This window comes from Zalophus californianus, chromosome X (assembly GCF_009762305.2).
Source record: "Zalophus californianus isolate mZalCal1 chromosome X, mZalCal1.pri.v2, whole genome shotgun sequence".
NCBI classification, from domain to species: domain Eukaryota; kingdom Metazoa; phylum Chordata; class Mammalia; order Carnivora; family Otariidae; genus Zalophus; species Zalophus californianus.
In genome coordinates this window covers 113,393,408-113,406,420 of record NC_045612.1, presented here as the reverse complement: position 1 = coordinate 113,406,420, position 13,013 = coordinate 113,393,408, and the positions used below count along the sequence as shown (strand labels likewise).

General features: G+C 38.7%; 1 protein-coding gene across 7 annotated transcripts in view; it reads right to left on the bottom strand.

Moving 5' to 3' along the window:
- Positions 1–2,827: 2,827 nt before the first annotated feature.
- BCLAF3 (BCLAF1 and THRAP3 family member 3) overlaps positions 2,828–13,013 on the bottom strand; it is a 61,394-nt gene continuing 51,208 nt past the window's right edge. For 3 of the 7 annotated variants that reach the window (XR_003522570.1, XM_027607959.1, XM_027607962.1), the window contains one exon: positions 2,828–4,134. Coding sequence is in view for 4 of the 7 variants with exons in the window: in XM_027607959.1 (XP_027463760.1) it covers positions 4,099–4,134 (36 nt within the window). In the remaining 3 variants the exon portion in view is untranslated. Of the gene's footprint in view, positions 4,135–6,629; positions 6,864–13,013 lie in introns of those variants that run through there. The other 4 variants (XR_003522571.1, XR_003522573.1, XM_027607961.1 and 1 more) reach the window with 4 other exon arrangements.

The window sequence follows — 13,013 nt, the reverse complement described above, 5'->3', positions numbered from 1 at the left end:
GCAATTGGTTGAAATGTATAATGTCATGTTTCTATTTGCACTGCAGATGAAAAATAGCTGAACCATAACACGACACATGTCTTCTTGAAAGCAATAAAGGATTGTTTCCCACCCCCAATACTGATCAACTACTAAAAAGATAAAGTTCTCTAGATTTCGTTGCTCTTCTTAAGACCCACAATATTTGCTGAGGACTGCTCTGTGGCTGGAAACCTCCAAGCCTGGCAATATAAGGGAAATTACAAGACGTCTGTTCCTCTTGAGATGTTAAGAATCTGATGTAAGAAAAAGTGGATTAAATTTTGGTAGAAACACCCAGCTAGAAAAATAGGTAGAGCTTGAACTGGTGGCAAGGAGGAAGAGGCTGGGGAGAAAGAATAAGTCAAAGGTTGGGGTCAGGAGAAAGCCCGCTGAGGGCGACTTACCACCTAGCTCCTGACACTGAGAAGGTGCCTGGAGTCTGATGGTTCCCTTCGTGCTTCATATCCTTGTCTGCAGGAAACTGTGAGGCAGGGCTCCTAGGAGAGTTCCTGGGAGGTAAGGTTGGGTAAATAAAAACTCTGAAAAGCAGCCCTCACCTTACTGCTTTTCTCTCCAAGTATTTCATAAGCCAGGTGCTAAAATTTGGACTTTTTTTCCCTGCAGGTACCAAGAAGCTGCTATAAAGTTTTGGCTATTGAGGGGGCGTTTAGTCATTCAGCAAGTATTTTTGAGCTACCCCTACATGTCAAATACAGAGTCAGAAGGAGGGAAGAGAGATATAGGCTGTGTCTCTAGTCACTGTGCTTAAGGACTTAAGCAGGGGTGTGTTTAGGTATTCTGGAAGCGCAGAGGAAAGACAGCTAACCCAATGAGGTTTGAGTGGAAAAGCTACCAAAGTGAGTCTTAAGAGTCAGGTTTGAGGGGCGCCTGGGTGGCTCAGTCGTTAAGTGTCTACCTTCGGTTCAGGTCATGATCCCAGGGTCGTGGGATCGAGCCCCGCATCGGGCTCCCTGCTCGGCAGAAAGCCTGCTTCTCCCTCTCTCACTCCCCCTACTTGTGTTCCCTCTCTCGCTGTGTCTCTCTCTGTCAAATAAATAAATGAAATCTTAAAAAAAAAAAAAAGGAGGTTTGAAGCAACTGACCAGGCAGATACAGGGAAAGGACATTTGGGACAATGGAAATCAAACAGAGCATGTGTGCAGGTGTAAAGGCAGGTGAGTGAGGCGCATTTAAAGGGGTCCCAGGGTGCCTGGGTGGCTCAGTCAGTTGAGCATCCCAACTCTTGATGTCGGCTCAGGTCATGATCTCAGGGCTGTGAGATTGAGCCCCGCCTCAGGTTCCACACTCAACAGAGAGTCTGCTTCTCTTCTTCTCCCTCTGCCCACCCACCTCACCCCCCCCATTCACACGCATGTTCTCTCTCTTTCTCTAAAATAAATAAATAAATCTTTAAAAAAATTAAACTAAAGGGGGCTTAAAACTCTGCTGGGTGCCTGGCTGCTCAGTGGGCAGAGCATGTGACTCTTCATCTCCGGGTCGTGAGTCTGAGCAGCACTGTGTTCCCTGTAATCCCTTGCAGAAATTGTCATCAGCAAGAACTTCATAACATTCAAGTCAATTTTTTTACTAAATATTATTTTAAACATCAGTAGAAGGGATTAGAATTTGAGGTAAGAATTTACTTCAGAAAACTGTCTGTAAAACAATCTAGCTTTTACTACCTTTAATAATGTGTACAGCAAAAACAGATAAGCCCTCTAAACTTTAATATGATACTCCAGGATTTCGTAAGACATTTGTAGCTTTCTGGGAATGGGATTCAACTCCTTGCCCTCCAAAATATGTAAACTTGAATGTCATACAAACTACAAACATGTTTTAAACATCTATGTGACTACCTGCGAAGACTGAATATACATATATAAAATATTATCTCAACTACCAAAAAAAAGCTCAGAAAAGACTAATAAAAAAATTAAAATGTTAGTTTACATTAAATATATATAAGCAGTATGATTATGAGTGCATTTTTCTTTTTACATACTCTTCTATGTACTTTAAAAAAAAGATTTTATTTATTTATTTGACAGAGAGAGAGCACAAGCAGGAGGAGTGGCAGGCAGAGGGAGAGGGAGAAACAGACTCTCCACTGAGCAGAGAGCTTGATGCGGGGCTCGATCCCAGGACCCCGGGATCATGATCTGAGCCGAAGGCAGTCGCTTAACCGACTGAGCCACCCAGGCGCCCCTATGTACTTTTTTTAGAAAATGAATCTCTACGCCCAACATGGGGCTCAAACTCACAGCCCTGAGGTCAAGAGTCACATGCTCTACTGACTGAGCCCGTCCGGCGTCCCTATTCTATGTACTTATTGTCAGAGAAAAAGTCTTTTTAAAGACAGTAGTAAAATGATTTCAATTATGTCTAATTATGTTAAATATTTTAAGAATTCTTTTTTGTTCTTTTTTTAAAGATCTTATTTATTTATTTATTTGAGAGAGAGATAGAGCACGCACGAGCAGAGAGGAGAGAGGCAGAGGGAGAGGGAGAGGCAGGCTCCCCATTAAGGAGGGAGCCAGACGATCCCAGGGTCCCAGGATCATGACCTGAGCCGAAGGCAGACACTTAACCAACTGAGCCACCCAGGCGCCCCTAAGTCAAGAATTGTTATTACACAGTCAACACAACATATACTTAAATAAGCTTCCCTACATATTATGGCGTGGGAGGAGGAATGGCAGAGAGTAAAACCCCTCCGGACTAAGATGAAGTAGGCAGCCCTTGGCAGTAAAACTTGTATACATGGATTTTAGTAACAGATAGATATACTATGGATAGGATGAAATATCCTTACCACTTAAGAAAAAAAGAGGAATGACTTTATTTTATAAAAACAATACAATGTTCATTGTATTCAACCGATACAGAAAAGCACTTAAAAAATTGCCAGTGTTAACAGTGGGTGGGCATGTTTCCAGACCTCTCTATTCATAGGTACAGACAGGATTCATGGTGGGAATTGCTATACTTTTTATTTTAAAAGGTTTTAGTTAATTTTATTTGAATTCTATAGAAAAAACCTTAAAAATGAAACTGAAGGGGCTGCTGAACTTGAGATAAATGTTTCTTTGTCATAAGGGCTACTGGTTCCCAAAAGAGTTACATAAGCAAGTGATTCTCAAACTTGAGCACATGGCAGAATCCCTTGGAGGGCAGGCAGACTGCTGGGTCCAAGCCCATTTGTGATTAAGTAGGTCTGGGGTGGGGACAAGAATTTTCATTTCTAACAATTTTACAGGTGATGCTGGTATCACTGACTGGGGACCACACTTTGAGAACCAGTGTATTTAAGGTCAAGAAAAAGACTGTGAAAAACTTAAGGTCGATCAGTAGGTTTTTTCTATATTATATAATACAATCTTAGACATTATAATTTGACATGACACCTGGCTATTCAAGATGGAGCAGTTAGTTTTTATTTTTCATGCCACTCCCCTCCCACCAAGTCTTAGTTGATCAATGTATGCTACTTTTTCTTTGTGAAGATTCTTAACATTTACATTCTATTCTACAACTGTAATTCCTCAGTTTTAAAACCTTAGTTTTGTATTTTAATGGACTCAGAGCTCATACCATTCCTTTTGCTGGAACTTTGTTGGGGAACCTGGTATCCCCTCTCTTCTGGGTTCCCATTAAGTGTCCAGAACCAGGACTCACTGGATGCAAAGGTCTATCTTAATCCTGCAGGCTTTGGCTTCCCCAGGCTGCTCCGCGACCCTGGAAATGCCTTGTCCTGGTGAATTGTTCCCCTTTTGCAGAGGTCCTGAGACAGCAGCAAAGACTTCATCTTCCCAAGGGCTTTCCTTGACTCTACCCCACATGGCCTGGTCACCTCATCGGTTCCTTTGTCCATAATGCGGCCCCTTGTCACCAAGATGTCCTCAACTTTGTTTCTTTATTCTGTGCTACTTAGGAGGCGGGGGAGGTGTTGAAGTCACATCGTATCTTGTTGCATTAGCATCTTCTACCCTCTTCCTTGTATGGTTGCTGCTGGTTAATCTGGGGCTGCAGATTATTGAGTTTGCTAGATAACGGAGGTGAGTTTCTGATCCAGCTTTACTTCTCCTGCTTCCATCTGGAAGTATCTTCATCCTTTTAAAAAACAAACTTCACAAATGTAGGATTTGTTGGGTAAAGCGTGGTCCATATCATGCATCTACATATTTTATTATAATGTAAATATAACAGTTTTTCCAATTAAAAAAAAAAGAAAATGTGGCCTCTAAAATATATGTAGTAGTTTTATCTGTGATAAGATTATGGTTGTCTTTTTTAAACTGAAATTTATGTCAAGATAAATGGAGACATACATGCACCTATTAGAAATAATACAGAGAGATCCCATGTACACTTTAACCAGTTTCCCCCAAACCATCACATTTTAAAACCAGCAAAACCACCAACAGAATAGTGCCTTCTGAGATTTGTGAAACCAGTAAGGAAGAAAATGTGACCAGAGGATATGCAACTAGGAATGCCAACTTTTTTTCTCAACTTTCATATATATATGTCCAGTAGAGTATTTAACACTCAATATTGGATTTTTTGTTTTTGTGAATCTCTTCTCCAGCAGTTTATGGAGCTCCTCAGAGGAGGGACTCTGTCATATTATTATCTTTGTCTCCCCAGTGCTGGGGAAGAGCCTACCATACAAGGGAGGAAGGGGAGAAGGCAATGGTATGTAACTTATCAAAACTTCTCTTCTATAGTCTTATGCATTAGAGAATCCAAATTCTTCTCAGTCAATAAAAAATGCTATGGATAAGATAAACTTCTGTTCGGCCTCCACCTGCAAATTGGTTATTTAGTTCCTAATAAACATATTCTACTTGTTACTCATCCATTAAGCTAGTATTTAATGAGTTCTTACTGTGTGTCAGGTAGGATGTTGGGAGTTGGTGATACTAGGGTGAACAATACAGACACCCTTATTTTATACTCTAAATTATAAAGCAAGACTTTCCTTTTTAGGCTTTAAATCTTATGCACCCAATATCTTCTGAATACATCCACATTACCAATAGGTATTTTGTAAATAACATGCTTTGCATATTGAGACAATGCCAAAAAAGTATATTCATATATGCCTAAATAGGAAGTCAGTTATGGAATGATTAATACTGAGTCAACTCTTAGCCTTACGTGCTATGCTATGATAAATATAGCCAGAGAATTAATACTGTGTACCAAGTTACATTTCCATGTTCAACGTCCGGTTTCCTTATCAGACTGTTTGGACCATAAAGGCAGGCTCCATGTGTCTTGCTCTCTTCTTCACTGCTGTAATTTTAGCACAGAATCTGTGCAATAAATATGTGTTAAACAAATGGTTAAATATTCAAGGCTCATAAGTGTCCCCCAGAATATGAGAATAAATGAATTCTTTTAAAATTTAAGGCAGATGTTATAAGTACCTCACACAATATAAAGTTGTCATACTACTGCACACATGTATTTCTTTCTTACCATAACTGTAATGTTAAATATGTTTGGAAAACCTGACCTACAGAGATGGTACACAGCATTAAGACAGGCCATCTACCTAAATTTATTAGCCAATTTTAATGCAAGTACTCCTGCCCTCACTTATTACTGACCCACTAAGGAAATGGCTGCTCTATCTTACAAACATATGTAAAAAAAAATTAAATGTTTGTAGTGAGTTTTTCATAATCCAGTCATGAGAAATCAAGTTCTTACCAGATTTTGATTTTAAAAGTTCTGCCTTTGTATGAAATTAAAATAATGTTCTCACAAACTGGCAAGTAACTTCAAGTAGAAGGAGCAACAGTATTTTATTTAATACAAATAAACATTTCACAAAAGTTTAACTGGGAATGTATATGTACTATTAAGCAGAACAAAGAAAACATAAAGAAATAAGGTACCAGGACCTAAAATATCATTTAAAATCCCATCAATTTTATCTTACGCTAGTAGGAACTTAATACAACTGAACTGAAAATAAACACTTTATAATATGTGCTTGCAAAATGTATAATGCTGTAGTAGTAAAGTACAATTTCCAAATATGAGATTTTGTCTGTCAGATTTTTAAAAAGCCTTTAAAAATATGATATGCACAAGCTTGCCCTGAGGGAAAGTAAGATGGAATATAAATTACAAAATCTTTACATATTTTCCACAATAGCATTTTGAAATTGGAAAGAGCAAATAGTGGTGGAAAAAATTGAATGAACTAACTACTAAAAATTCAGTGCACTCATAACTACCTGATGGAAATTGTGAAGCACCTTTTCTCGTGCCTTCTTATATCATAATTTGAAATGTATAAATTATAGAGGCCTTGATATTCAGAAACTTAAGAAAATTTCAAGTTATAAGCCAAATTGTCATCAGAAAAAAGAAAAATCTGGTATAAAATTTGCTACCATAAGGCCACTGTTTCAAGTTCTTCCATGTACAGACACTATACAATTCAGATACTTTTGTTTTTATTACATAAGCAAAACTTTCAACATATAAACGTCTGGATATAACTCAGTTAAGTTCTCTATGAAACCATGCTCAGAGAAAAATGCATCAATAAATAATGCCCTTTTGAGACTTTTTGCAAAAGAAACTGTAGTTAATACAACTTTTAAATTGAATACTGTAATTTAAAAGCAGTTAAGTGTAAAAAAGTTGCAGCATTCCACTACAGAAAAATAAAGTTATTTTATCAAGAAAGTTACAGTATTAGTGCTTTAGTGCCAATTCTAACTCCTGACAAAAAGAGATGCTCCCAAATATCATCCTGTAGTGTTGTTTCCATATGTAATAATTCCAGATTAGTTTGCTGTGGCAATGTTTGCATATTCCTATTGAGAGAAAACAAAAGAAATACAGACTTCAAAAGAAGAGTCAGTTATAACATCTGAGCTAGAGTTTCTTCACACTGTAGTTTTCAAGATATTTTAATTTATGTAGTACCACTTGCAGCCAAGACCCCCACAAAGGTATGTGGAACCCCAAAGACGCAAAGTAACAACAAAACACATCAAAGCAGATATCAAATGGTTAAATCAGTAGGACAAAGAAAATGTATGACACTCAGCACACTGGTATTAGTAAGTTGATGAAAAGGCATTCTGCTATTTGGGTGAGTTTCACTGGGGATTATAAAAAAAAAAAAAATTCAAGACTCTTAAAACTTAGCCCCTCAAGCACGGAGCCTGATGTGACACACACACAATCTCGAACTGGTATTTGATCTTTGTCATCATATGGTATCTTTAATTTTAAAATGACATGGACTCTTCTTCTAACTTGGCTGACAGAGAAAGCTACTGGGGAGATGGGGAAGCATTCTTACTTTTGGATGGTTACCTACAACATAAAAAGATGTAAGGCTTCCGTAAACACAGGAAAAGGAATTCACAACAATAAAACTGTGATTAAAGAGGGTAATGAAACGTGGATTCTATACTGTGATGCTATGCAAAAATATTAAATTACCAACCACAAAATGGACAGAATACCATGCAACTAATAAAAGAGCAAAAATGGTAAATGGCATGTTTTTCTGGGACATTAAAAATATTTATTAATACATACATCCTTACCTTTTACTAGGATCTTATATTATTAAAACTGAAAGAAATTTAAAAGTTGATTTATTTTTTGGCATTTACATTAGTATGGAAACATTTAATTCCAAACAAAAGCAGTGCTGATAGAAAATTCTTATTCTTCTTTCAATTTTGGTTTATTAGTGAAATGTTCAAAATACATGCATATATATATCTGATATATATATAGAGTCAACATCATTCCTTTACATAGAAGTAGACTTCATTGTGTCCCATTTCTTTACTTGTTATATAATATAAAAGCCATATATGTTGACCTTCAAATAAAATATCTGTTGCCTACTAACAGCTTTAAAAGGAAACTCTGACTATAATAATTCTTAAAAATTTTCAACTATCTTGTTTTTACAAATGTACAATTATCCTGAATCATATTCACCCTTGACATAGCTTCTTCCACACCATCTCTCAGCTTGATCCCTCCATTCCTCCGATTATTTGAAAACCTATTTTAAGCAGAATGTGAACTAGATATATGAGCGCCACTGTGGTCTAAGTTTTCTTAAGCTGACACTTGGTATCACTGCAAATGCTCCCTTGTGGGTCTTCCTGCATCTCATCTCCTCCCCAGAACCCTGTGTACCCACTGCTCACCAAGCAATCATCCTCAACAGCACTTTCTCCTCAGTCTAGCAAGATGTTCTATTTCTGTATCACATCCTCAATACTCTACCCAGCTTTTGAGGCCTTCTATAAGCTGCACACTCCTATCGTTACCCAACTCTCTATACTCTACCACCAAATACGGATCTTCGGCTGTAGTCCCTTCTATGCTCTGCTCTTCTCTATGACTCAGTTTACCTCCTCTGTAAGAGGAGAGTAAAAATCAAAGTACTTAGCATACTTTCCCTGGCCATTCCTAACATACTGATTTTTCCTCCTCTCTTTAGACATTTGCCATCTGTGAAATTAAGCTCTTCAAAACTATGGTTGTACAGATGAGTATACAGTATACCTGACTGCTATCCTTTGAAAGACCTGCTTCCAAAGTTGGCCCCTGGCTAACAGCCAGGAACTTAGATTTTGGGAGGATTCCCACCATTGATGAGTGTCTAAACTGCGCAAACAATACGGTCTATGCTGAACACCTGCTTTCCTTCTGAGAGTCTGGAATTCGGGTATGTAACTGGCCGAGGGTGCCTACGTGACCAGCCCTCAATAAAACCCTGGCCACCAAGTCTCTAACGAGCTTTCCTGGTTGGCAACATTTCACATGTGTTATCACAGCTCGTTGCTGGGGGTATTAAGCACGTCCTGTGTGACTCCACTGGGAGAGGACTCTTGGAAGTTTGCACCTGGTGTCCTCTGGACTTCGCCTGCCTGCCAACTCCCTCTGCCGATGTGCTGTGTAGCTTCTACTCTAACACACCACAGCTGTGAGTGCCACCATATGCTGAGTCTCCTGAGTGCTCCTGGCAGATCACCAAACCTGGGGCTGGTCTTGGGGACCCCAATACAATGGTGACCATTCACTAACTTTTTAGAGCTATAAATGGATGTGTGAGAGCGTGTGTATGTATATATGATGAGGCTTGATTCTATTCAACAGGCATTTTTTAAAAGATGGCATTTATTTGACAGAAAGAGAGACAGCCTGAGAGGGAACACAAGAGGGGGAGCGGGAGAGGGAGAAGCAGGCTTCCCGCAGAGCAGGGAACCTGATGCGGGGCTCGATCCCAGGACCCTGGGATCACGACCTGAGCCGAAGGCAGCTGCTTAACGACTGAGCCACCCAGGTGCCCCCAACAGGCATTTTCTGAAGACAGACTATACGAAAGGCAAAAAGGGGAAGATATAAAGACTGATGAGGTACCCTCTATCCTCAAGGAACTGATGATCTACTTGGGGAAATAGGAAGGTAAACAGCAACAGTTAGCGACCAAGTGAAACAAGAGCTAAAAAGAGGGCTTTGGTAAGGCTTTACAGTGGGTCTTAAAAGGAAAGCAGGGTTTAATAAGAAACCGATGAGGATCAGGAGGCTATTTCTAGGCAAGAGAACACTAGGAGCAAAGATACAAGTACATGAAAATGTCTGTTATGCTCCAAAAAGCAGAGGGTCCATAAAGAACTGTGCTTAGAAAGGCAGCTTATTAGGACTGGAGCTGGTGAAAAAGTTCAGTCTCTTCTCTTGTAGTCAACAGAATCCGTGGAAGGGGTTTGCATAAGAGTGACATGATTCAATCTGTGTTTTGGGACAATAACTGTGCTAGTAGTGAATGGACAGAATAAGCAAATCACAGCAGACAAGGAAACAAGTTAGAGGCTCCAAAGATTCCAAAGACAGATCAGGAATACATAAGAAGGTAGCATACACTGGGGCAGCTGGATGGCTCAGTCGGTTAAGCGTCTGCCTTTGGCTCAGGTCATGATCACAGGGTCCTGGGATCGAGCCCCACATCGGGCTCCCTGCTCCGCGGGAAGCCTGCTTCTCCCTCTCCCACTCCCCCTGCTCGTGTTCCTTCTCTCGCTCTGTCTCTGTCAAATAAATAAATAAAATCTTAAAAAAAAAAAAGAATGAAGCATACACTAAAGGTGGCATTTTCAATCAGTGGGGGAAAGGACAAATTATTCAATAAATGGTGTTAAAAAACTGATGATCCATTGGGAAAAAATTAGATTCTAAACTCACATTATATCATAAAAATGAATTCTAAAGGGAATAAATATGTATAGGTTTAAAACATTAACCATAAAACCACTGAAAGGAAACACCATAAGGAATATTTATAGGGATAAGTATGATAAGAAATCTAGAGGCCATATAGGACCAACTCAAATAGACTCATGAACATTTACAAGTTTTGTAATGTAAAAGCCACCACAAACAACTGACAAACATAAAATAAGTACCAGCAAAATGTATGATAGGTTAATACCCTCAGTAAATCAAGAGCTCTTACAAATAAACAAGAAAAAGTACTATCCCTCAACAGAAACGCTGGCAAAGCACAGAAATAAGGAAATTGAGGGAAGGTATGCAATCGGCCAATAGGCACATAAAAATATGCTCGCTTCATTAATAACCAAAGAAAGGTAAATGAGGACTATTTTCTGCTATTAGATTGACAATGGATAATAAAGACTGCTAATGTGGAGTACCGGCTAGGGTGCAGGTAAACAGGTCCTCTCATGTACTTCTGATCAGAGTATAAGTGAGTAAAAGGCTGACTATGGGAAGGTACCAAAATGTCAGTGTGCCCAGTGGTGTTAACAAAAATAAAGAAAACCTGTAAGCTATCTTGAAGTCACCAAGAGAGGCTTGGTTAAGTAAGTCAGCAATTATCAAACTGGGGTATGCCTACCATTAGGGACATATGAAGACTTTCCAAGGAGCATGTGGGGACAGATAGTTTGGAAAGAAGTAATATCTAGATCTTCAAATTCCCAGTGTTCACTTCCCAAAATTAACCTGTCTGCACAATTGGTTAGGGCTGGTCCCTCACCTCCCATTTTATGAGAAAGATACATCTTCTCATCCTGAATTTTACTACTTTGCATTACCTGGGGATCCCCCAAAACAGGGCAATAGGAAATATTGGCAATGGTGTCAAGAAAATGAACCTGCTCTAGGAGCTAGTAATAAGTAACATACTTCTGAAAGCCACATGGCTTCTTATTCTTTGCTTTTGTATAATAAAATTGAAGGAGGACAAAATCAAGCTGTCAGTAAAAGAACATTCAAAATAGTTTTTGATGACAGATCACTAAGTGTTTTTTTGGCCTATAATTCAGAGTGAGTCCAAAGAAACAACTGGCATTGCTACAAGAAAAGTCCTTTCATTCCCATCTATATAATCATATAGACAAGGTTTCTAAGGACTTACATCTATAAAAAGAAAAAAACAGAATTAGAATGGATACTTAGAACACTATATTATTCTACTAGCAATAAGTAATGTTTATATGTGAATACATGAACTAACTGAAAAGAGAAATGCATTTTTTTTAAGATTTTTTTTTATTCATTTGAGACACAGAGATAGAGAGAACATGAGCAGGGGGAGAAGCAGGCCCCCCGCTGAGCAGGGAGCCCGATGTGGGGCTCGATCCCAGGACCCTGGGATCATGACCTGAGCCGAAGGCAGACGCTTAACCATCTGAGCCACCCAGGCACCCCGAAAAGAGAAATGCATTTCCAACACAACTTTTGTCTAATCAATTCTTAACAAAACCTGTAATATATTTATGCCTCTTTGACCAATTATAATGTTAACTGAATGCAGAGGCAATATTTAACACCTACGAGTCACAGAATCTATTAACATTATATGTCAACTTTGATTTGGTGATCAATAAAAGACTTCCCCAGATAAAAGCCTAGGGGGGGAAACAGAATGAAATCCAAATTCAAGGCAATAAAGGGAATGATACAAAATTTCTCATATTAAAAGAGGTTGTTTGCATATTTTAGAAAATGAATGATGTTAAGTCATCAAATTTCTGTGGTGTGAGGTTCCACTGAAGAGCTTCCAAAGAATGATGTAACAGTTTTAGTTAAGACTCTCAGTATTTATATGCCAGAAATTATAAATATCCCTTAAAACAATTTAAACTTATGACAAAAAAACTATTAGATACTGACCTAAAAGTGTGCAAGGAGGTAAATAATTTTTCAAAATTTCAGGGTATGTAAGCATGGAACAGAATAATATACAGCCATTAAAATGAATGAGGTGAATGAAGTAATGAATGAGTGATAGAGGACTTGCACTGGCTGAAGTTGGAACAACGAGGAGGATTAGTAGAAGTTTCTAGATTGGCTGGCTGGCTGCAAGAAGAAACCAGTCGTCTGGGGAGGAGAGCGAGTTTAATTTTATTTTTATTTTTAACAGTGTTACTGAGATCTAATTCACACACCATAGAGCTCACCCATTTACAACACACAAAAAACAAATAATCAAGTCAAAAAAATGGGCAGAAGACATGAACAGACACTTCTCCAAAGAATACATACAAATGGCTAACAGACACATGAAAAAATGTTCATCATCATTAGCCATCAGGGAAATTCAAATCAAAACCACATTGAGATACCACCTTACACCAGTTAGAATGGCAAAAATGGACAAGGCAAGAAACAACAAATGTTGGAGAGGTTGTGGAGAAAGGGGAACCCTCTTACACTGTTGGTGGGAATGCAAGTTGGTACAGCTACTTTGGAAAACATTGTGGAGGTGCCTCAAAAAATTAAAAATAGAGCTACCCTATGACCCAGCAATTGCACTCCTGGGTATTTACCCCAAAGACACAGATGTAGTGAAAAGAAGGGCCATATGCACCCCAATGTTCATAGCAGCAATGTCTGCAATAGCCAAACTGTGGAAAGAGCTGAGATGCCCTTCAACGGATGAATGGATAAAGAAGATGTGGTCCATATAT